This window comes from Cyprinus carpio, unplaced genomic scaffold (genome assembly GCF_018340385.1).
Source record: "Cyprinus carpio isolate SPL01 unplaced genomic scaffold, ASM1834038v1 S000006721, whole genome shotgun sequence".
Lineage (NCBI taxonomy): Eukaryota > Metazoa > Chordata > Actinopteri > Cypriniformes > Cyprinidae > Cyprinus > Cyprinus carpio.
The window spans coordinates 165,995-191,880 of NW_024879326.1; the positions used below are offsets into that span (position 1 = coordinate 165,995).

The 25,886-nt window shown below is 45.0% G+C and overlaps 2 protein-coding genes across 2 annotated transcripts in view; both read left to right on the plus strand.

Moving 5' to 3' along the window:
- Window positions 1-9,147, plus strand: part of LOC109064587 (vacuolar protein sorting-associated protein 13B-like) — a 48,576-nt gene extending 39,429 nt beyond the window's left edge. The window contains exons 22-26 of the mRNA XM_042755530.1: window positions 1,513-1,640; window positions 3,603-3,837; window positions 3,917-4,128; window positions 8,544-8,759; window positions 9,061-9,147. Of these exons, the coding sequence (XP_042611464.1) occupies window positions 1,513-1,640; window positions 3,603-3,837; window positions 3,917-4,128; window positions 8,544-8,759; window positions 9,061-9,147 (878 nt within the window). The remainder of the gene's footprint in view (window positions 1-1,512; window positions 1,641-3,602; window positions 3,838-3,916; window positions 4,129-8,543; window positions 8,760-9,060) is intronic.
- Window positions 9,148-10,446: 1,299 nt separating this feature from the next.
- LOC122144551 (vacuolar protein sorting-associated protein 13B-like) overlaps window positions 10,447-25,886 on the plus strand; it is a 19,152-nt gene continuing 3,712 nt past the window's right edge. The window contains exon 1 of the mRNA XM_042755543.1: window positions 10,447-10,597. Coding sequence (XP_042611477.1) covers window positions 10,494-10,597 — 104 coding nt within the window. The 5' untranslated portion in view covers window positions 10,447-10,493. The remainder of the gene's footprint in view (window positions 10,598-25,886) is intronic.

Here is a 25,886-nt window from a genome sequence, read left to right on the forward strand (position 1 = left end):
GATTCAAGTGTTTCTTCATAGATCGGGCTTCTGTATGTCTCTGGTGTGTCTACATATCTGCTGTACATGTGAACATATCTGTTCTATCTGGATTTGAGACTTTAGTCTTTGCATCTTTACAGATCTTCTTTATGCACCAAGATATGGTAACACTCCAAAGAGAAAGGAAAAATTGAAATCGCATCATATGACCCCTTTAGCAGAAATTACTTTTCAAAAAATACAACGAATGACTCGTTTGGACTACAACGCATGTTTTCCGGGATTTGTGACGTCACAAATATCGATAAATGGGACGAGATCTAGTTGAGCTGTACTAGAGAAGATAACAAGTGTTATCACTGTGTCAGAGACATGCTAGCTTTCCCCAGCAGACAAACTTAGAGCGGTTACAATCATCTGGGTTTAAATCACGCTCAAATTGATTTGATTTTGACGCAATATTTAAACTGAAGCTGGCAGCCGCCTATGGTAAGGGGCATGACATTTCCCGACCAGGTGCCGAGTGTTACCAATCACAACACACACTGGCCCAGCTAACCAATCGCAACACACGCTGGCCCAGCTAACCAATCGCAACACAGGCTGGCCCAGCTAACCAATCACAACACATTTCGTATTTCAGAAGGCGGGCCTTCATTAGATACAGGAAATATTTGAGCCGTTTATGCTGGGGAGAGAGGTGTTGTAATAATGTAAAATATGTGAAAAATAATGTGTTTTTGAACAACCTAGTTTGAGAGCCTGTTCTAGTACACCCCCAAAACAAAATCAAGACTTTGTAAAAGAGCATAATAGGACCCCTTTAAATACTCTTTTAGAATGCAATAACATAATTGCAGTAGTAATATATTTTTTAAATTTGTTTAATGTTTTTAAAATAATATAAGAACTTTTATTTTATATTTTATATATATATATATATATATATATATATATATATATATATATATATATATGTGTGTAATTATTTTGTAGTCATATAGATATATATAAACACAATATGATTTTTTTGCAAAATGGAACAGACCTACAAACAAGCATTTTTTTTATTTTTATTTTTTTTATAAAAGTATCATTTTTATCAGAAAGCCAAATGTTTGAGCGCTGTGCGGAGCGTTGGAGAGTGGCTCCGGTGCTTCATCAGGTGTCGTGTGGGAGGGTTGCATGTTTCTTGTCTGCAGGAGCTGCTGGAGATGGTTTGACCTTCACGCTGCAGATGTTGATCATTTCCCAGTGTAATCAAAAGCCTCTCAGAGTCGATGCGTTACTGCAGCATGGTTTTCATTAACAGAAACACAACACCGGTCTGCACACACACTAAAGCTGGTCTTAACTTGACTTCCTTCTCTTTTCTTCCTGTAAATAATTGTTTTTGATTTGTATGTGCAGTATCTGTACACACACACACACACACACACACATACATGATTGCGTGTGTTATGAACATGAACAATCTGAATCTGTCTGATGATCACATGTGTGTGTGTGTGTGTGTGTGTGTGTGTATAGAGTCGAGGCCTCTCTCTGTTCCAGTGAAGGTTTTTCCATCATCTGAAGAATGTCATTTGAGTCCAGAGGAGCACATGAAGAACTTGATAACACACACCTGGAACGCTGTCAAACACCTCACGCTACAGGTGTGTGTGTGTGTGTGTGTGTGTGTGTGTGTGTCAGTGAGTGTGAGTGTGTGTATGAGTGTGTGTGTGTCAGTGAGTGTGTGTGTGAGTGAGTGTGTGTGTGTGTCAGTGAGTGTGAGTGTGTGTGTGTCAGTGAGTGTGAGTGTGTGTCTGTGAGTGTCAGTGAGTAAGTGAGTGTGTGTGTGAGTCTGCGAGTGTGCGTGTGAGAGAGTGAGTGTGTGTGTCAGTGAGGGAGTGTGTGAGAAAGTGAGTGTGTGAGTGTGTCAGTGAGTGTGTGTGTCAGTGAGTGAGTGTGTGAGTGTGTGTCAGTGAGTGTGAGTGTGTGTCAGTGAGTGAGTGTGTGTGTGTGTGTGTCAGTGAGTGTGTGTCAGTGAGTGAGTGAGTGTGTGTCAGTGAGTGTGTGTGTGTGGGTGTGTCTGTGTGTCAGTGAGTGTGTGAGTGTGTGTGTGTGTGTCAGTGAGTGTGAGTGTGTGTCAGTGAGTGTGTGTGTCAGTGAGTGAGTGTGTGAGTGTGTGTCAGTGAGTGTGTGTGTGTGTCATTTATTTTTGTCAGTGAGTGAGTGAGTGTTTTGTGTCTGAGTGGATGTGTGTGTGTGTCAGCCTGTGTGTGAGTGTGAGTGTGTGTCAGTGAGTGTGTGTGTGTGTCAGTGAGTGTGAGTGTGTGTCAGTGAGGATGTGTGTGTGTGTCAGTGAGTGTGTGTCAGTGCCTGTGTGTGTGTGTGTGTGTCGATGTGTGTGAGTGTGTGTGTGTGTGTCAGTGTTTGTCAGTGAGTATGTGTCAGTGTGTTTTTGTCAGTGTGTGAGTGTGTGTGTGTGTGTGTCAGTGTGTTTTTGTCAGTGTGTGTGTGTGTGTGTGTGTGTGTGTGTCAGTGAGTGTGTGTGTGTGTGCCGCTGCAGTCACATCCTACTGCTCTCACTGACTCTCGTTGTGTTGTTCTCTCCTGCTGTGAGAGTAATTGTGTCATGAGGTATTTTTGTTATATTTGACTCGAGTGTGTTCACAGCAGCAGGTTGCTACCAAAACTGAAAGTGGATCTGTGCTAACAGACACCCGTCGCCATGGAAAATCGCAGTAACGCAGGTCCGCTCAGCTGCCGCGCTTTAATGAGCAGGATATTTTCTCTGTGTTTGGTGTGGCTCACGGGACGCAGCAGATGTGTTGTGAGGAATTAAAGTACATCGTCAACATGAACTCAACACTGACTCGATTCACGTCTCATTGTGAAGTTTCCATCAGTGCACGTTCAGCTCCGAAAGGACTTTACTTTTCATCAGCGGCCGGTTACATGAACCACTTAGACTAGTAGTGCAAGTTAGTCATTTACTTAAGACAGGTCATAACATAACTGGTCATTTCTTTAAGTCAGTTATGTGAACGATCTCATTTGAACCTGTGAAGTAAGACCGCTCTCATCATACAGTCAGACCGTCAGGGATCGAACCGACAGTTTATGAAAGAGAAGTGTGTGGTGAAATCTGCGACTCTCAACTGATTCAGCGTTTCTGAAGATTATTAAACACACGTGCTGTCTGTTCCTCTGAGAGCCATCCAAACCCACGAGTGTAACAGCTCAAGACTCATGTTTTGCGCTGTGGCCACCGGCGCCGGGGGAAAACAAACGGGCACATCAAAAGCCTCATTACGGCAGCGGCCGGCACTAATGGAGCGTCCAGCAGAAACAAACACATCCGCTGCGTTTTCACAGTTTATTTGACGTGATTACCACCTCACCACCAACACTGCCAGCTTCTGTGAGCACCGGAGACCTTGAGGAATCACTGTGTGTGTGTGTGTGTGTGTGTGTGCGTGTGTGTGTGTGTTTGTGTGTGTGTGTGTGTCTGCGTGTGTGTGTCTGCGTGTGTGTGTGTGTGTGTGTGTGCGTGTGTGTGTGTGTTTGTGTGTGTCTCTAACACTCGCCGCATCACATGGTACCTGTGTGTGTGTGTGTGTGTGTGTGTGCAGGTGGATCTGCAGTCGTGCTGTGTGTTCATGCCGTCCGACAGCCTCCCGTCTCCCAGCACGCTGGTGTGCGGCGACATCCCGGGCACTGTGCGCAGCTGGTATCACAGTCAGGCATGTATGCCGGGGACGCTGGTACTCTGTCTGCCGCAGATCAGCGTGTTGAGCGCAGGACACCGGCGCATGGAGCCACTGCAGGACGTCCCGTTCACTGTGCCCAGACCCGTGCTGGAGGAGGGTACGAGAGCGGTGCTCTTCATTTTCTCTCTGTGCGTCTCAAGCACGAGTGTGACGTGTGTGTATGTGTGTGTGTGCAGGCGACGCGTTCCCGTGGACGGTGTGTGTGAGTCGGCTGAGCGTGTACTCTCTTCTGGGACAGCAGCGGTCTCTCAGCGTGCTCGAGCCGGTGGGCTGCACCTCCACGCTGGCGCTCACTGCTCCCAAACTGCAGCCCGACAGCAAAGACACCTTCATCATGTGTCTGCATGTGGACCTGCAGCCGGTGCAGCTGAAATGCTCCAACCCTCAGGTACTGCTGCGTTTCCCATCAGCCCACTGCATTCTCTAAATAAATAAATATGTATGCATATATATATATATATATATATATATATATGCCAAAAATATATATATATATATATATTAGAGAGTAAATCCAGCACTCTCATAGGGCTGGGCGATATATCGCATGCGTTTGTCACGTGCATTTCGTCAGCAAAGCCGGTTCCCTGATTAGCGCTAAATCGCCATCACCTGCTTTCAAATGGAGCAGCATTTAATAGACAGAGCCGTAGTTCACTAACAAGCTACGCAATCTCGCGTTCATTATCGAAGGCAATTCATCTGCTTTACTGACGATATGCGCGTGACAATCGCATGCGATATATCGCCCAGCCCTACACTCTGATATATGTTTTAATGTTGTTTTTTTGTTAATATATAATCTTTTTTTTTATGTCACTCAATGTCAGATTTAATCCATTGTTCATACATGTGACAGATTCAAACCAGTCAGACACCAGCATTCAGCCTTGATACAGGGCTAAACAATGATTTATTTTCTAGAATTATTTTTTATAAAATATTAAAATAATTTGATGCACAGGATTAATGAATGTAAATGTTCAGTGGCGGCAGCAATGACCCATTTGAGGTTTGAGTCATCCTTACCGTCGTATCCTGTCCTGAAATCATTTGCAGTGAATCGTCCTGACGCAGAGCCTCGGCAGAAACGACGGCTGTGATTAGTGTCACACGCTTCACTGGCGGAAACATGAACGTCCTTGTGTTGTTGATCTGCACACAAACACACGATTCACTCAATCCTCTCTGGAAACCTGAGATCCAGACTGTTTGTTCTGAACGCCGGCGCTCGCGTCTGCTCTCGGATGGAGCATCTCGTTGTTTGGGTCCATGTGAAATGAATGTTGACGTATCTGAGCGCAGATCTGCGAGTGCTGCTGATTGCTGCGAGCCGATTGGCTGCCGTTCTCTCCGTGCCGTCAGCTGTGAGCGGAATGTGGCAGAAAGGAAACGTGTGTTAAATAATCACTGCCCAAAACAAACTGCAGAATCAGAAGCAGAACTGCAGCGAGACGAAGGAAAAACAGCAGGAGGAAAAAATGATTAGCTCGTTTGTGATTATGTGTTCGGTTACCATGACACACAAATGTGTCATACCGGCTCCTGGCCTCTCTCTGTCTGTCTCACTCTGTCTCTGTGTGTCTCTCTGTCTGTCTCACTCTGTCTCTGTGTGTGTCTCTGTCTCACTCTGTCTCTGTTTGTCTCTCTGTCTGTCTCACTCTGTCTGTGTCTCACTCTGTCTCTGTGTGTGTCTCTCTGTCTGTCTCACTCTGTCTGTGTCTCACTCTGTCTCTGTGTGTGTCTCTCTGTCTGTCTCACTCTGTCTGTGTCTCACTCTGTCTCTGTGTGTGTCTCTCTGTCTGTCTCACTCTTGTGTGTCTCACTCTGTCTTTGTATTTCTCTCTTGTCTGTCTCTGTCTGTCTCACTCTGTCTCTGTGTGTGTGTGTCTCACTCTGTCTTTGTATTTCTCTCTTGTCTGTCTCTGTGTGTCTCTCTGTCTCACACTGTCTCTGTGTCTCTCTGTCTCTGTGTGTCTCTATCAGTCTAACTCTGTCTCACTCTGTCTCTGTCTCTCTATCTGTCTCACTCTGTCTCTGTGTGTCTCTCTGTCTGTCTCACTCTGTCTCTGTGTGTCTCTTTGTCTCACTCTGTCTCTGTGTGTCTCTTTGTCTGTCTCACTCTTTCTCTGTACATGTCTCTGTCTCACTCTGTCTCTGTTTGTCTCTCTTTCTGTCTCACTCTCTCTTTCTCTGTCTCACTCTGTCTCTGTCTCTCTATCCGTCTCACTCTGTCTCTGTGTGTCTCTCTATCTGTCTCATTCTCTGGCTCACTCAGTCTGTGTGTGTGTGTGTGTGTGTGTGTGTGTGTGTGTGTGTGTGTGCATCTCTTTGTCTGTCTCACTCTGTCTCTTTATCTCACTCTGTCTCTTTGTGTCTCTTTGTCTCACTCTGTCTCTGTGTGTCTCTTTGTCTGTCTCACTCTTTCTCTGTACATGTCTCTGTCTCACTCTGTCTCTGTTTGTCTCTCTTTCTGTCTCACTCTCTCTCTGTGTGTCTCTCTGTCTGTCTCACTCTGTCTTTGTCTGGCTCACTCAGTCTGTGTGTGTCTCTTTGTCTGTCTCACTCTGTCTCTTTGTCTCACTCTGTCTCTGTGTGTCTCTTTGTCTCACTCTGTCTCTTTGTGTCTCTTTGTCTCATTCTGTCTCTGTGTGTCTCTTTGTCTGTCTCACTCTTTCTCTGTACATGTCTCTGTCTCACTCTGTCTCTGTGTGTCTCTCTATCTGTCTCTCTCTGGCTCACTCAGTCTGTGTGTGTGTGTGTGTGTGTGTGTGTGTGTGTGTGTCTCTCTGTCTGTCTCTCACTCTGTCTTTGCGTGTCTCTTTGTCTGTCTCACTCTGTCTCTGTATGTGTCTCTATCTGTCTCACTCTGTCTCTGTGTCTCTCTGTGTGTGTCTCACTCTGTCTCTGTTTGTCTCTCTGTCAGTCTCACTCTGTCTCTGTGTGGTCTCTGTGTCTCTCTCTCTCTCTTTGTGTCTTTCTGTCTGTCTCACTCTGTCTCTGAGTTTCTCTCTGTCTGTCTTGCTCAGTCTCTGGGACAGTCTACAAAACTGGTGGGTTTCTGTGTAAAAAAAAGTAAAGGTTGAAATGATGGAGATAGGGGTGTGCAATATATATCGTTTACGATAATATCATAATTGTTGTTTAACCGATATGCGATTTGACATTATTTAGTATATCGCTAAAACCAAACAAAATTCAAGATAAGGGGGCAAATATGCCCCTGTATGACTTTTATATTTATATCATCTGATATAGTTAATATCACACGAAGAGTGATGTTTTTCCCCAAATATCAGCACAATTGCAAATGAACAATAAGTTAATATTAAGTGACTTACATTTTAGACATGACATAGTTCTTATTTTTGCTTAATTTTTAAAATAGTTCCAAACAAACCCACAGCAGAACTGTTTTGTGTCTCTGAGCAACACACAGCGGTGGTTCATTACTGAATCAATCAGCCATTTGAACAGAATCTGTTGAATGAATGACTCAATCATGCAGTGAAATATATCATTATATAGATCAGTAGCTGCCACCTACTGGCGATTTTATGTTTATATCTAAAGTATATTTTCCCTAACCCCCCCAAAAATAATCATTTCAAATTTACATCAAAACATTATTTATGCATGTGTAACTGCAGGTTCAATGCACTCATGTCCTGCATTAAACAGTCTGTAGAAATGCCTCTCAATGCCACTTCAGATGCAGATTCTGTTCCTCTGCATTGCAAACACAAATTTTGTTGAAACTGATTTAATTTGTTGGTTACAGTCCTATAGTCAAGAATTTGACAGAAAATATGATTCATACATTTAATTAGGTTTTAAATAAAATTGGCCTCATGAAAATAAAAATGCCCATTAAATGTAAAAATCAATGTAAACTTATTGAAAAGTTAAATTCTGTTACTGCTGCAAAAGAACCACCGCACAGTATATGAAGAATATCAGAAGCTTTGGGAGTCAGCTGTCTCCCAAAGCTGCCAAAATACCAGCACAATAACACACTCCGCAAAATATCTTCTAATTATCATTTATCGACAAAATTGCGAGATGTCATTATTTGTTTGTTATCGCACACCCCTAGATGTAGACAGGATAGAGGAAGACAGAGACCACCAGCTTCAGGTGGATCCTGAGAGAAGATCATCAGTGCAGCAGATCAGTGAGAGACGCTGATGATCTTCTGATGGTCTGCAGGCGGCTGCATGTGTGTGTGTTCAGTGGTATTTATCCTCTGATTTCTGCTTATTTTTCTAAGACTGTGTATGTGTGAATACAAACTGAAGCTCTCTGATCCTGAGTGGAGAATCCAGCGATGAGCTCATGGATGAGACGCTCCTCACACACATACACACACAGCGTTTCTTTTGCTGTTTGTCTAAGCAGATGTTGGTCATGTTTTTTGTTATCACACGGTTGAAACTAGTTAGAATCAGCTGCTGTGTTTGAACTATCTGGAGTTTATTTATAGAGCCGTTCAGGCATCCAGCCAGCAGCTGAGGACAGTGATGGGCTCATGAACATGAGGGTCTGATCATCGTGAGCTCAGAGGATGTGCTGATGATGCTGGAGACATTAGGAAGATGTAGAGTGACGTGACACCAGACGATTGACGTCAAACCGCTCATTTCTACAAGCGTTTCATTGTGTTATGATTTAGCCAGGATGTTACTCAACATTCATCTTCAATCTGCGGCTCTTTAGAAGCTCTTAAATGCGTTCAGTTTTGTGTCGTAAATTCACTAAATTGCAGCCACGAAGAGTGTTGACTCCAGCTCTGGTGTGTGTCAGGTCCAGCTGGTGTATGGTTTGTGGTGTCGATGGAGTCAGATCTTCAGTGTGTTTGACCAGATGCAGAGCAGAGGAGCTCAGAGAGCGTCAGCCGGATTCCCAGAGTCCTCGGACCCCCCCGCTGGACCCTCGTCACCCGTCCACAGCAGTGTGGGCACCATCCCACCGGACACCAGCACCTACAGCCCGTCAGCTGACCTGGGCTCTCCTACAGAGGTCAGAGGTCACACACATCATCACCTCAAACAGACTGATGAGATGTATATATGTATGGGTTTTATACGTATGTATAAATATATATTTGACTATATATACGTTATTCTCACACACACATTTTTATAAATATTTAAAAATATATAAAAGTATCTGCTTTACTAATATTTTTCAAATCAATATAAATACACTATTAAAATGTTTACCCACTCATGAAAAGGACATTTTGTAATTGCGTAAGTCCAGATGAATCAACATGAACTCAAGAATGACTTCAGTAAACTTTCTCTTGTGTGTGTTTCAGGGGGATTCGGCGCACACAGAGGAGCCAGCGGCCGGTGAGACCATGACTCTGGAGCAGAAGACCTGCAGCATCAGCTGTCCCTCTTAGAGACGGAGCGTCTTATAGACCTTCAGGGAGTCGTATACGCCTGCACTCGCAGTGACCCCTCAAAAAAAAAAAAAAAAAAAAAGACCCCTCACACACACACACACACACACACACACACACACACACACACACACACACACACTCTCACAGCACATCTCAAAACGTCTCTGACAACCTCTGTATGTGTTTTCAGTGATTCAATCAAAAACGACCCGTCACTGCTTTAGTCAAGTCACCTTTATTTATACAGCGCTTTATACAACACTGATTGTGTCAAAGCAGCTTCACAGAGTCAAACAGGAAAATAGTTTATCAATACTGCAAGAAGACAATAACAGAGTCATTTTTCAGCTAAAGTCAGTTCATTGATGATTCAGTGATGTCATCATCCAGTTCAGCTCTCTTCAATCAGTCAAGCGTCCCCAACTAAACAAGACAAAGGAACCAAAAATTGAAATGGAGCGACTTTAGCAACTGATATTTTAAGCAGAGAAAGAGCGAGGGTTGAGGAAGGAAGACGAGAGCTGAGGTGATCTTGGACCTCCTGTCCCGGCTGTGTGACATGCAGCTGTGAGGGAGATGGGGAGCGGTGCACTGCGCCGTGTGCGGAAGGGAAGTGCAGAACCACGTGTGAGATTCACAGCCCCAGAGGAACACTTTGAGCTCTCAGCGGCAGCGCTGCTGCTGTTGTTTGTTGTTATTTTTCTTGGGGCTGTTTGGTGCTGAATGGACGTGTAGCCCCTTCAGACAGGAAACAGGAAGCGGCTCTGGGCTCTTGGGCTGCAGGGATCACAGCTGCCCGGTCAGCAGAACAAGCAGAGATTGACAGAGAACTGACATGATCCTCCGGTCGCGCACTCACACACTCAAACACAGAACGAGCAGCCCGATGACCTCTGACCTGCTGCTAATACAGAATGAGTGAGATGAAGAGCGTCTCCTGATGCACATCTGCAGTGTGTGTGTGTGTGTGTGTGTGTGTGTGTAACTTCATTATTGTCACTGTATATCTAGAGGAGAACTGAGCGCATCATTCCTCCATTATTCTGCATCAAATGCTGTTTTTCGTTCCTCAGCTAATAGTCATTATGTTTCTGTTATAAACTGCAACCAAATTTGAATAGATGTCATAAATCTAATCTCATCCTGTTGATGGTTTCTAGTGTCTCCAAATGTAAGCTGTCCTATCAGCAGCTCAGGACTCATCAGTGTGTCTAGAGAGATTACAAACATTACCATTATGAACTTCTGTAACGCTGCTTTACAAAACTTAGTGTTGTGTAAAGAGATATACAAATGTGTGTGTGTGTGTGTGTGTGTGTGTGTGTGTTTCAGAGCTGTGTGTGATGGCAGAGATGGAGGACATGAGTGCATCTGTGGACGTTCAGGACGTTTATACGAAGGTGAAGTGTAAAGTGGGCAGCTTCCACATAGATCACTACAGAAGCAGGTGAGTGCAGCACACACATGCTCACACACACACACACACACACACGTCATACACCACAAATACTCAATCTTATAATCTCACACACACACACACACACACATGCTCTCACAACACACACACACACACACACACGCTCATACATACAAATACTCAATCTTATAATCTCACACACACACACACACACACACACACACACACAGAAACACACACACGGTCATACACACAAATACTTACACTTAAGGGCCGTACACACCGGGACGAATATCGGCGCGCGTTATTCGCCAGCGTTTTTCAACGCGTTTTTTGTGTTCACACCCAAGCGATTTTCGGCTGACGACTGAGCCGATTGAACATGCAAATTCATTCCCTGACATTAGATGGCGCTTAATGTTAAAACAGAAATACTAGAAATACTAGTTCTCTTTTATCAAGATTTTTGTAATCGCTGTCGAGCGTTTGTCATATAGTTTTTTGTGTTCCGACACCAACGAGACCAGCAACTCTACATTCATCTTGCCTTGCATCCTATTTCTTCCCGGCAGTGTAGACGCTACTTGGCGTATATCTTCTTCGCCATTACGTATGTGTGCTCAGCAAGACAGTTTTGTGTTTGAGCGCACCCCAGTTGTGTTTTTACTGTAACTTCAGAAGCTCCAGACACGTGTGCAAAAGCGCCATTCTCATTGGTCGTATAGTTTTTTTGACGCGGTGCGGTCAAACCAAAAAAACGAAACCGAGGCGTTTTTTTAAAAATTAAAAAATGACGCTTTTACGCGTGGCGTTTTTTCGCGTCGGTGTGCACACTACCATTGGCGCCCCTTTGTTTTGTTTAGTTCACGAGGCGTTAAAACGTCGGCGAATATCGCGACAGCTGCGAAATTCGTCCCGGTGTTGAACAGGCCTTTTATACTCATTCACACACCACACACACACACACACAACACACACACACACACACACACACACACACTCACACACACACCACTCATACACTCAGATACTCACACTTTTACTCACACACACACATGCTCATACACACAAATACTTACACTTATACTCATTCACACACACACACACACACACACACACACACACAATATGGTTATACACACTTCTACTCACACTTCTACTCACACACCACACCACACACACACACACACACACCACACACACACACTCATACACTCAGATACTCACACTTTTACTCACACCACACACATGCTCATATACACACACACAGCACACACACCACACACACACACACACACACTCATACACTCAGATACTCACACCTTTTACTCACACACACACATGCCTACATACACACCAAATACTTTCACACAATACTCATTCACACACACACACACACACACACACACATATGGTTATACACACTTCTACTCACACTTCTACTCACACACACACACACACACACACACACACACACACACACACTCATACACTCAGATTACTCACACTTTTACTCACACACACACATGCTCATTCATACACACACACACACACACACACACACACACACACACACACTCTCTCAGCAGGTTTACTGTGATGTGTTGGGAGCAGAGAGAAGCGTGTAGGTCAGTGAGGCGACTCTGTGCAGTCCGGCGCAGTGTTTTCACTCAGGGCTTGTGTGTGTTGTAGGCCTGCTGAGTGCTGGCTCTATGACGGAGTGATTCTGCAGTGCAAGGAGACGCCTGCGGTGAGACCCTGCAGCTCCCGAGCGCTTGCACCGTTGATCTAGAAACACTCGCTTGCACGCCGCTGCTCTCTGTCCTGCTCCACAGGAACCCAGATCTCAGGCTCTCTTCCAAAGTCGTACATCCAAAAAAACACGCTGCCTCTGAGAGACCAATCCCATCATGCTCTTCTGGTTCTATTAGCTGATAGGGCTGGGTATTGACACAGATTTTATGATTTGGCTTGATTCAATATCAGTTCATTTGGAAATATTTTAGGAATATTTTATCTATGTGTCAGTTTTTCTTAATGAAACCAATCTGTTTCAGCTGATGCTGTAAACTGTACAGTTCATCACTATAATATCAAATGGTTTTTATCTTTTTTTTTACTGTTAAATTAAATCACTTAATAACTAAAAAAATAAAAAAACAAAAGTTCAGTGGCTTTTTTCTCAGTGGCTTTTTTCTTGGCTTGATTGTGTTTATAGGGTGCAGTCTAACGTGTTAATGCTTCGTTTAAAAAAAACACGTTATTTTTTCACATAATTTATCTTTATTCCACACCGCTCTGTCCCTTCTCTGAGAAACACGCTGATCGTTTCCTGTTTTTATGAAGCCCCTCCCTCAGAAATAGGTGATGGACTCTGATTGGTTAGCTAGTTCAGTGTGTGCAAGCACGGCTTTTAATGGTGGGCCTATGTTTTTTGATTGTTGTCGTCTCATACTTTTAGATACGCTGTTATTTGTAAATGCTACTGCTTATGTTAGCTTTTAATATACAGTTTTATCCTGATTAAAGCTTTAATACAGTACGGCAACTGCACACGCGTCCATGTTTAACACTTCTCATAGCTATGTGAAAATAAGTGTCTAATTAGAACATCACATCTCTAGATCAGATCAAAAAGAGAGAAAAACAAAACACATATAAAAATATATTTACATCCACCACCACTATTCTCTTCCTCTTCTCTAAAGCAAAGCAGTGCAGCATTGCCCCGCCCCCATTGCTGCCTTTTCCTGAGGGCGGGGTTTATCTGGGTTAGTGATGTCATGAACCCGGGAAGTAACTCGTTGTAGTCCCTACCAGCTGTTTTTGTAGCCATTAAACTGCCAGAATTAAAAAAAAATCACTTTGCAGTGTAACTTTGCAGATATTGTTTATGCTCAAACAGCAACATTACACACTTACTAACGTTAAAGGGGCGGTTCATTACAGTTTAACTTTTTTTAACGTTAGTTAGTGTGTAATGTTGCTTTTTTTTAATTCTGGCAGTTTAATGCCTACAAAAACAGCTGGTAGGGACTACAACGAGTTACTTCAAAGGGGGCGGGGCCATGCTGCGCTGCTTTAGAGAAGATGAAGAGAAAACTAGAGGTGCATGTAAAAATCAGTTCATAATATGAATCGCGCAATCTGTTTTCTATGATTTCCAGTGGATTTTTCACAAGTTTCAAAAATCAAAAACAATGTTCTAAAGCAGCGGTTCTTAATACTGTCTTCCACACGTCCCCCTGCTCTGCGATCTCTCTCTCTTTCTCTCTCTCTCTCTCTCTCTCATTCAGCTCAGCTCCACAATGAACTGTTACAATTAGACACGTGAGGGGCGGGACGTTTAGCGCTAGAGGCGGTTTAGCCAATCACAACACACTGGGCTAGCTGAACAATCGGAGCCCATCAGCTATTTCTAATCAGCCCATTTCTCAGAGAAGGGACAGAGCAGTGTGGAATAAAGGTAAATTATGTGAAAAATAATACGTTTTTAAAAAAAAAACTAAGCATTAACATATGTTAGACTGCACCCCATAAACACAATCAACCCTAGAAAAAAAACACTGAACCACCACGTTAAAGGGGTCATATTCGATTTCAATTTGTCTGTTCTCTTTGGAGTGTTACAAGCTCTTGGTGAATAAAGAAGATCTGTAAAGTTGCAAAGACTAAAGTCTCAAATCCAAAGAGATATTCTATATAAGAGTTGAGACTCGTCCACGCTCCCCTGAAACACCTCGTTCTAACACGCCCCACATCTCTACGACACTATGTGGGAAGATTTGCATAACACCGCCCAGATGTTATAGGAAATACATCACTGTGGATCGTTAGAATGGGGGCTGGGTCCCGCCCGGGGTGGCGTCACATTCAATATCAATTCAATTCAATTTCAAGGTTTATTGTATAGCGCTTTTTTACGATACAACTCATTGCAAACGCAACTTTACAGAAAATTAAGTTTTACACTACAATATTTAGTAGTAAGACTTCATACTGTGTGTGACTGTCAGAAATGTTCAGAAAAATCAATAAAAGACGTAAACAAACAGACGATTAACACTATTAACAGCAATTATGCAATCAAACTTAGAGCAAAATGTGGTAGTTCTGTATGTTGTCTCTGGGTTAGCATCATCCTGAGGTCCTCTGAGGGGGCTGGCATCATCTCTTCTCAGGTGTTGTGCTGGATCCAGACTGGAGCTTGTGTAAATCCTAGTTACCCACGGGATGTAAATCCAGCAGAAACAGAGAGAAACAAATAGAGACATAATTAGCGTAGCTGCTGTTCCAGCAAAGTAAAAGTTTAGTAGTTAACCCAAAGCTAAAGAATAATGATGCGCCATTTGATCAGATATAACTGACAGTCCAAAATTATGAGATGCATTATTTGAATGCTGGCCAAATGAGGTGTGTTTTTAATGGTTTTTAATCTAGATTTAAACAGAGGAATGTGTGTCTGAACCCCGAACATTATCAGGAAGGCTATTCCAGAGTTTGGGAGCCAAATGTGAGCCAAATTGTAGTGTGCTAGAAGACTAGTTAGGTACGTAGGAGCTAAACCATTGAGGGCCTTATAAGTAAGTAATAATATTTTGTAACTGATACGGAAATTAGTGTGGTTGTGGTTTTGCCGCATGCACAAGGGTACACTCCTTCGTAGAATCTGCCTCAAGCCGCCCACCTCTGCTCCACTCTAGAGCTCAGTCTATGCTCACTCTAGAGCGCCCGTCTCTGCTCACTCTAGAGCTATCACGTCTCTCGCTCACTCTAGAGCTCCGTTCTATGCTCACATCTAGAGCTCCGTTCTCTGCTCGACTCTAGAGCTCCGCGTCTCTGCTCACTCTAGAGGCTCCGGTCTCTGCTCACTCTAGAGCTCCGGTCTCTTTCTGCTCACTCTAGAGCTCGGTCTTGCTCACCTCTAGAGCTCCGGTCTCTGCTCACTCTCAGAGCTCCGGTCTCTGCTCCACTCTAGAGCGCCGGTTCTCTGCCTCACTATAGAGCGCCGGTCTTCTGCTCACTCTAGAGCGCCGGTCTCTTGCTCACTCTAGAGCGCCGGTTTCTAGTGCTTCACTTCAGAGCTCTCGTTCTTAATGCTCACTCTAGAGCTCCGTTCTCTGCTCACTCTAGAGCTCTCCGTTCTCTGCTCACTCTAAGAGCTCCGGTCCCTCTGCTCACTCTAGAGCTCCGTTCTCTGCTCACTCTAGAGATCCGTTCTCTGCTCGCACTCAATAGAGCTCCGTTCTCTGCTCACTCTAGAGCTCCGGTCTCTGCTCACTTCTAAGAGCTCCGGTCTCTGCTCAACTCTAGAGCTCGGTCTCTGCTCACTTCTAGAGCTCCGGTCTCTGCTCACTCTAGAGCTGTCCGGTCTCTGCTCACTCCTAGAGCGCCGGTCTCATGCTCACTCTAGAGCTCCGGTCTATGCTCACACTCTAGAGCTCACGGGTTCGTGCTCACTCTAGAGCTACCGGTCTCTGATCACTCAAGAGCTCCCGGTCTCTGCTCACTCTAGAGCTCTTCGGTTCTTGCGCACTCTAGAGCGATGGTCTGCTGCTCACTCTAGAGCTCCGGTCTGTCTGCTCACTCTTTCCACCTGTAAGAGCCGCTTGCTTCTGTTTCCGCTCTATTCTGCTCACTCTAGAGCTCCGGTCCTGCTCCACTCCTAGAGCGCCAAGGTTCTCTGCTCCTCTCTAGAGCTCCACGGTCATCTGATCACTCTAGAGCTCCGGTCTCTGCTCACTCTAGAGCTCCCGGTCTATGCTCACTCCTAGAGCGCCGGTCTCCTGCTCACTCTAGAGCGCCGGTCTCTGCTCACTCAAGAGCTCCGGTCTCTCTCCTCACTCTAGAGCTCCGGTCCTCTGCTCACTCTAGAGCTCCGGTCTTCTGCTCCTCAAGAGCTCGCTCCGTCTCTGCTCACTCTAGAGCTCCGGTCTCTGCTCACTCTAGAGCTCCGGTCTCGTGCTCACTCGTAGAGCTCCGGGTCTCTGCTTCCAGCCCTCTAGAGCGCGGTCTCTGCTCACTCCTAGAGCGCAGCGGTCTCTGCTCACTCGAGAGCGCCGGTCTCTGCTCACTCTAGAGCGCCCGGTCTCGGCCGCCGCTCACTCTAGAGCGCCGGTCTCTGCTCACTCTAGAGCCTCCAGGTCTCGTGCTCAACTCTAGAGCTCCGTGTCTCTGCTCACTCTAGAGCTGCCGGTCTATGCTCACCTCAGGCTGAGGTGTGTGACGCTGTGTCATGTGAGAAATTTAAACTACTTTGTTTTTGCCTTCCGGAATGAAGACACGACTAGGAAATCATGCGTTTATATCACGTTTATAATGGGTTTTATGTTTTGTCTCTCATTTTTTTCTTTTTTTCGTCATGTTTCAACTTTGTCCTGTGCTTATGTCAGGCATCTTGGCCAATCACAAACCGCAAGAGTAGTCTGGCCAATCAGAGCACCACCTCGCTTTTTTAGAGAGATGAGCTTTGTGAAACTCAACAACGTTTCAGAAGGCGGGGCATAGAGGAAAAACAACTAATGTACAGTATGTGTGGAAAATAATGTGTTTTGTTTTTTTAACCTTAAAACCGCATTAAACAGATTTCATAACACCAACAGATTTCATACACACATAAATAAGGTCTTTTTAGCAGCATCATATTGACCCTTTAAATAAACCACAAAAATTTAATGGTGCTGTAATAACTTGTTTTTCGTTTACTTCTGTGAACTGAAACATCACGACTAAAGATCGATCTTGTGATTTCATAATTTATTATTGGTTTGTTAAAGGGAACATCATTATTTTAACCCAGCCATACTCAGCAGGTTTTTGGAAATAGAGCCAAGTGATGTGTGAGACAGCTCGTCGATCTGGTTCTGGTGTTGGGACCGAGAGAGTGTGTGTGGTTGTGTAGGGAGTGTGTGTGTGTGTGTCTGGTGTTTGTGTGTGTGTGTTTGTTCTCATGTTCACAGTACTGTCGTAATGTTCTCTTCTCTTCTGCTTCCCAGAAAATCCTTTTCACCAGCTTCCAATCAAACACAAGCCAATCAGAGCTCTGAAACTGACCTTTCACCTCTGTGTTTGTTTGGTGTCCTCTCGTCTCGCTCGTGTGTTCAGTGCGGAAGAGAGCCCGAGTGGTGGGGTTAGTCCTCTAGCTTGCACTGAAAAGCTGAACAGGACGCACGGTTTGCTGACGCAATCTTTCCCGCTCAGCAAGCAGGAGCCTTACAGCAATTTCAGCTTCTTTCAACCTGTAAGAGCCGCTGCTTCTGTTTCCACACAAACAACTGCTTCTGGCAAGATCTCAGACTCCAGCTGCCAGCAGCACCGCGCTTCCTCCACATTCATGAGTGCCGTGAATTAGCGATCAAGCAGCGCTAAACGGTCCTGGACATCAAAGGATGTTGATCGAGTATTCAGAGTAAATCCGTCAGGAAACATCCGTCACAGCTGATGAGCAAACTACAACAAAATAAAGAGTAAGATCTTCTGACACTTAAGATTCAAATTTTCGTAGTTTAAAAGTTTTGTCTAAAAATGATTCTGTTGAAGTTATTATGGTCTCTTACTATGTGTCTTCAGAGGTCGCCCATGGTTACGGTTCTTAAATGAGATATTTACGAGGGGGGGGGGGAGGCGTACTGTATGTAGCGACAAATGCACCCTCCGGAGGAATGAGGCACAGCTCACTGACTCATGAACAGCAGTTTGGGACGAAATACACAGATGAAGTGTCGCCACAGCGCCTGCTGCGTTTCGCTGCATGAAGGAGTTTTGTTGCTGGCAGCGGCTGCAGTCGTGTCGCGTCTCTCTGGATCACGAGCTGTGTTTGATTACGTGCTGATGCGACCTGCTTTCATGCTGCTTTGAGGTTTGTGTGTGAGTGTTAATCACACGATTCTTTACAACATCTGACTCTGACCTCTGACTGCCTGAAGGACGGCGGCGAAGGCTCTGGAGGTCTCGCACCAGCGCACACGGCTTCCCTGTCAGTGACCTACAACGCAGGCCGTGACGCGGAAGTGTGCGGCACAAGCTGACGGCGCGTCTCAAGGATTTGTGCGTATCGGCGACGGGTCTCAGAGGACTGTGTGAGGATGTGGCGGCGGTCGTGTCGCCGCAGTACCTGACACGAGATCTGTGCTCAACGCGGCAGCCCTTCGACCTGGTGCTGTTCTGCCCTATGCTGGTGATGGTGTGGCCGAGCGTCTTCACAGTGTCCCCGCCGCCACACCTGCGTCCCCACGATCCGAGAGAAGCGCGTCTTGTCTGCCGGGCCGCCCCATGAGAGGACACTCGCTCGCGTATCGTCCAGCAGACTGGGGCCCGGTCTTTGTCTACCTCAACACCAGTGTGATCCGGCGAGTCCTTTCTGCCCTCTGGGAGGACACGCAAAAGCAGCACACGTGAGCACACGTCACCCTCACTGCAGCTCGATTACACACTGATGATGAGAGGACGAGGATGATGATTGATGTGTGTGTGTGTTCAGATTCACAGCTCAAGCTATACAGTGAAGGGAGATTTAGATAGCGTTTGTGTGGAGAGATGGGATCGGTGAGCGGCGCTCATCAGGCTGATAACTCCCACTGCCAACGCTTCCTTCATGCTGCAAAAAGACATACTACCAGTGGAGTCTGCTGTGTGTGTGTTGTGTGTTGTGTGTGTTTGATTGTGTGTGTGTGTGTTGGTATGTATGTCGCGTCTGTATGTTAGTCTTGTGTGTGTGTGGTTGTGGTTTGTCTGACTGTGTGGTTCTGTGTGTGCAGTGTATGTCATGTATGTATGTCGTGTCTGTGTTGTGTGTTGTCCGGTGTCTGGTATGTCTGTCTGTGCTGTGGTTAGATTGTGTGTTGTGTTTTTCTGTCTGTGGTGTGTGTGTGTTTAGCTCGTAGGTGTGTGTAAAAATGTGTGTAGGTGGGTGTGTGTGTCTTACTGTGTGTGTGAAAATTCATAATAAATGTGTGTGTGTATCATCAGTCTAATCATGTCTAGTGTCCTGTATTTGTGTGTGTGGTGTTGTTTGTGTGTGTGTGTTGTGTGTAGTTGTGTGTGTTGTCTGTTGTGTGTGTGCGTGTTGTGTGTGTGTTTTGTTTAGGTGTGTTTGTGTTGTTGTGTATGTGTTTGTGTGTAGTGTGTGTCTGTCTGTTCTGTCTGTAGGTGGTGTGTTTGTTAGTCTGTTTTGTGTCTGGTTCTGTCTGTCCTGTATGTCTGTTGTTGTGTTTGTGTGTGTTATTGTGTGTTGTGTATGTCTGTATTTGTCTGTCTGTTTTGTCTGTGTTGTTGTGTGTTGTTCTGTAGTTTGTGTGTGTATGTCTGTCGTTGTCTGAGTGTGTTGTTGTGTGTGGTGTGTTGTGTGTTGTGTGTTTCTGTGTGTGTGTTTTTGTTTTTGTTGTGTTTTTTGTCAGTTTGTTTGTTTGTGTGTTTGTGTGTTTCTTTTTGTGTTGTTTGTGTTTTGTCTTTTTTGTGTGTTTTTTTTTGTTTTTATTTTGTCTGTGGTTGTCTGTGTTTTTTTGCTGTCCTGTTTGTTTTTTTGTGTTTTGTATGTTTTTTTGTATGTCTGGTTTTTTGTTTTGTATGTTTGTGTTTTGTGTTTGTTTGGTTGTTTTTTTTTTCTTGTGTTTGTGTTTTTGTTTGTTTGTTATGTTTGTTTGTGTTGTGTTTTTTTTTTGTTTGTCTGTCTGTTGTCTGTGTCTGTGTTTTTTTGTTTGGTTTTTCTGTCTTTGTTTGTTTGTTTTTTGTTTTTGTGTTGTGTTTGTGTTTTGTTTGTTGTCTGTTTTTTTTATCTGTGTGTGTGTTTGTTTTTTTGTTTGGTGTTTGTGTGTGTGTGTGTGTGTTTTTTTTGTTTTTTGGCGTTTTTGTGTTTGTTTTTTTTGTTTTTTTGTTTGGTTTTGTTTTTTTTGTCTGTGGTTTTTGTTTGTGTTTGTGTTGTTGTTTTTGTTTTTTTGTTTGTTGTTTTTTTTTGTGTGTGTGTGCGTTTGTGTCGTTTTTTTGCGTTTTTGTGTTGTTTTTTTTTCCTTTGTTGTGTTTGTGTGTTTTTTTGTTTTTTGTGTGTGTGTGGTTTTTCTGATTCTGTTGTCGGTCTGTTGTGTGTGTTTGTTTATGGCTCCGTCTTGTCTGCTTTTGTTGTGTTTGTGTGTGTTTGTGTCTGTGTGACTGTTTGTGTGGTGTGTGTTTGTTGTTGTTTTGTTTGCGCCTTTGGTTCTGTGTGTGGTCTGTCTGTCTGTCGTCGTGTGTGTTATGTGCTGTGTTCTGTGTGTGTGTGGTGTGTGTGTGGTGTGTGTGTGTGTTGCGCGTGGTCTTGTTGTGGGTTGTCGTCGGTCTGTCTGTCTGTAAATGTGTGTGTGTCTTGTGTGATGATGTGTGTCTCTGGGTCCTGTGTGTCTGTGTGTGGTGTGTGTGTGTGCAGTGCGTGTGTGTGATTGCGTGAGTGTGTGTGTCTCTGGTCTGTCTGTGTTGGTAGTGTGTGTGGTGTGTACTGTACGTGTCTCCGCTTGTGTGTGTGTTTGTGTGTGTGTGTGTGTGTGTTGTGTGGGTGTTGTGTGTGTGTAGTTGCTGTGTTTACAATATTGTGTGGTCTCTCTGATGCTATTCTGAGGAACGCATCCACTGGTTGAGAATCCAAAACGCAACCCTACCTTACAGTTCCCCCTCTCTCTTACAAAAACCCACACACTCGACACCTATTGTGTTTTCGTGCGGTTGGTCCCTCTCATTATGCATTTTGATACTAATTCTGTTTCATTCAGAGGAATCAAATGATGTGTCAAGTGCAAGAAAAACTACCAGAAAATCTTTATTAATGGTCTGAATTTCGATTGAATTTCTAGAATATTATCCAGCGGAACGGGGGGGGGTTCTGGAGCTTGAGGCTTGCGAGTATTTCTCATCTGGTGGTGGAGGTATAATTATACAGGGGGAAAACACAACCCATCGTCACTGTCCAATGACGCACATGGTCACTCAGCTCACACAAAGGCAACGCCATACTGCTATACTGTTCAGAGCATAGAGTGAGATGAGGCTGGGGGAGCTGCACGTCGTGGAGTTAACTGCTGGAGGAACTGCTGGAGGACAGTGTCACTTAGCAACCTCTCAAGCAGATTCACTGTACCTCACACTGGAGGTCAAAGTTCAAAACTCTGCCTCAGTGTTCATCCCGGATAATGAACTGCCCCCCCCCCCCCCTCTTGTAGCACCATGGCTGGTGTCGTCCGGTGTTTACACGCTGTTTGTGACATATAAACTCGGAGGTAGATAAATGACCAGAGCAATTACGATGTTGAAATGCAAGTTCAAACACGGGTGGTGTGAGCTCATTTAGGCTCAGCCCTTGGGCGGCAGCCCATCTCCCACAGAAACTGTGCTCACATGGAAGCCCATCCTGCTGTTGACATCGCAGCCGATGTTAACGGCTCTCATGACTGGGGCAGAGGAGGCTCTGCCCGGCGGGTTGGTGATGATGATCTGTGTGGATGAGGATATTTACACTCTTTATCCGGCTGATGTGTTAGAAAATTGCGTCGCGGCACAGGTGTTTGGACTGAAGGAAGGGCTTGCGTGTGAGAACACGACTATCAGCTCACCCTCGCCCTCGACGACGACTTTCATTGCTCTCGCGAACCCCCGTTCTCATGAAACGCCAGCGGTTCAGCCTCTCTCGCTTGTCCTCATTTCTGCTGACGTGCTCTCGCAACTAAGTACAGTGCATGTTTAGCTTAAATCTAAGGCAGATGGAATTTGATTGTGGTAGTCAATCTCGCTGGTGCTGTTACCCAGAATTCTCCGAAGCACAGGGCGTTTAGGGGCGGACCACAGCCAGCGTGAGTCATAGATGTGTCCGGAAGTGGCATGAAGCAAGGTTGAGCTGGACCGTGGAATCGCCTCACAAAACACATGCAGCGGCAGCCACAGTCCTGTCTTTATAGCGCTATGAAACACAATGAGAAATATATTTAGCTATGACAGATAATAAGGCCGGTTTATAATGATGTTAAAGTGAACGGGAAATCATATTCCTGTCTATTTATCTACTCAACTCCACCCCCTATAGATCTTTTAAATCTCACTCAGTGTTTTTGTGTGTGTTATGTCATGAACAGTCAGTAGGGTCCAGTGTTTGTTTGGTTCCACACTGTCTTCAAAGGATCAGAAGAACGAAAGTCTTACAGGTTTGGACGGAACGACGATAAATGATGATTGACTAATCACGTTTTGGGTGGACTATCATTAGCTACATATTAGCTACCCCCCCTGAGCCCCAATCATTTTACAAACCCTCATGCCAGCCGATGTGTGTGTGTGATCTGTAAACACTAACTGTGGTACGGTCATTGATGTTGTTGTGTGTTGATAGCTGAGCGTGTCGTTTGTGATCTAAGTCCTGTTTTCGCTGTGGAGCTCCTGTGAAATGTGGACCGACGCTGTCACCATGGAACCACGGGCGGATCGTGTTTGATCATAGCGTCTTCTCAGTGAAGGTGTTTTATGCACGCTGGTGAGAAGAGGAACCCCTCAAGATCTCCTCTGCACGCTCCTGCACATCTGGAGGTGGTTAGGACTGGCAGGCCGTGTTTTAAAGCATGCAGCGCAGGTGGGCCAGTGCAAATACAAACATCACAACATGTCACTGCTGCTGTCAACACACACACACAAACACACAGGAATCTGATTCCACATTCCGTGGGTCTGATGAGAGACAAACCGTAATGTGACGTGTGTGTGTGTGAGGCGTGTGTGTGTGTGTGGGTGTGTGTGGATATACAGTCCTGCTGCATCAATGACTGCACCTGATCACCCTGCACTCTCTCTTATCTCTATGTCTTGTCTCGCTATCAAGACGGTGCAGGGAATCTTGGGGTTCTGGCGTGCAACCCGGGGTCAGACGTGGCGAGAGGACACGTCCTCGTATCAGATTGTACCCTCCAGTGCCTCACATGTGGGCACGGGATCACTGGGACGACCTGCGGCCGGAGCGCGATGGCCCGACGAGGCGGCTCTCCTGCGATGGTGAACCGCAGTATCCCAGATCCACGCGCTGGAGTGGCAATTCCCTGGCCGCAGGTTGAGCGTCGCCCCCTGCAACTATGAGCCAGGGTTTCCAAAACTGTGGGACACACACAGTTACCTGGCTGCCCAGTTTTCACTTGTTAAATTTGCTGTTTCCCAGCTGCACAACCAGAGGCGGGCCTCGCAGCTACACACCTCAGGTTCGGTTAGGCTGCACGCACGTGATATAGCCCTGCCTAACATTAATTACACAAACGGAATATACTAAGTGTGATTTTCAATTGGGCATTTCAGTCCGTGATTTGAAACATATGCGTTGCGTGTTTTGAAGTCACCGTTCGCGCACCCCCCCCACCGATTTGTAATGACAATGTGGAAGGGTTCAGAGCCACGTTTTCATTTATATTAATTTATAGTATTATTCTATTAAAAGATTCAATCGAGTCCCCATGTATTAATCGAGAATAACAACTCGCGCACGTTCAGTGCGCTGTATTCTGCATGAGACTGCGATACTACATCAATAAATTCACATGGTTACCGAAAACGGTTTTAGGTTTAATTTCGATCGTCTGTTTGAACTCTGCAACGGTTTTCCGTTCGAGAAATGGTCGTGTAAAAAAGCATATTTCCACATTGTCCGGGTGGTGCGCAGGGCACCAAAGAAGGGTTAATTGCGTAACCCCTACAAACATGAAAACCATTTTGCACATAATACAAAGTCCGGCAATACATCTCCATGAAGCTCTCTGATATAGAGAGCAAAAACGTGGCCAAAGTTCAAACATCTTCTTAACGATAATTGCTTAAGATTTAGAGGTAACCGATTGCAGCGAGAATTCAGACTGGGAAGCTAGAAATTGTGTCCATCGGCTTCACCGTTTTTTAGTGTTTATTTCAATATTAGACACTGTTTTTATTATACTTTTTTACCTATTTCACAATTAATTTTAATCTCCAACTTGTTTTAGATAGTTTCTGCTTACTTCGTATGCTGTTCTAAAAAACAACGTGGTTGGATTGTGCTCCGCTGTCCTCTACACCCCACCACAACACACACACACACACACACACCACACAGAAAGGGACCATGACTGCATTTCTGCTGCACTGAACCCCGGATGAGTTAACACGCGAAGCGCAGGTCATCACAGTTCAACTGGATGAGTCTCTGTTCATGATTCCGGTAATGATTTTTGCCCCCTTTCACACTGCCAGTGATTTCCAGAATCTGTGAGTGGCGTTCACTACCCTGTTTGTGTATACGTCTTGGTTCACACAACCACAGCGGACACAAGGTTGCGTCCCGTGGTGACAACGTGATCATCATGAATGCCCGATGGATGTAAATGCACAGTCTACGAAAACGCTAGTGCACGTTACTTTCACTGAAGTGTCGAGCGAACCGATCTCAGCTCTCAGCGTGGAGAGTGAGGAACTAACTGCTCCCCTGTTTCGTTCCCAGTTTGCACATATTTGTTTGTACTTCATTGCAAACGTTGTATCTTGCCTTCAAAACACGCTAAACGGATTGGGGCTGAAAACGTGCGTCAATCACGATCCGCCACACCCTTTACCCGGGCCACTGGTTCTGGCTTTTGTTCACACAGATCTCGTTCCGTGTACTGAACCACGGCAATGTTACTAGGTCCCAGACCCGGGATGCCCCCCCCAGTGCCAAGAATCTCAATCCCGTGTACGATGTTTGTGTTCACCAAGCGTTGTGCAAGGGGCTATGTTCTAACGGTCACTGTACAACAAGAAAAGTAAAACTTAAATATTAGTAGTGCAAATTTTACAGTTTTTACTCTAATATTGGAATTAATTTCTGTCATCAGACTTTTAAGTTAAGCTTAGGCTTGAAAGTAATTGTCAATTGTTGTTTGTTTTTTCCTCAAATGATATTGGTGGGCGGACGTCGGACTATTGGAAAGTTTTGGGAACCCCTGCACCTTTGTAGAGCACTCTGGGTAATAACAGCATGAGCTCATTCAAGGGAATAAGTTTCACCCAAAAAATGAAAGAATAGCCCCTGATTTACTCAACCTCAGGCCTCCGAGGCGGTTATCTGACCATTCCTCTTTCTAGGACAGCGTCACACAATCACATAGGCTATTATTTATAAATTGTAGCACCCTGGCTCTTCCAGGCGACTCAACACGGACTCATCCAGTGACTGCAGTGAGATCTTTTCTATCAGTCCAGGGAGTTTTGATGATTCTCCAGAGCAGACTGAATGAAATCGTGTGTCTCTCTCTGGGGTCCCTGTAAGGTCATATCCTGGACGACCGAGGACTTTGAAGAACAGCACTGTTTGTGCAGC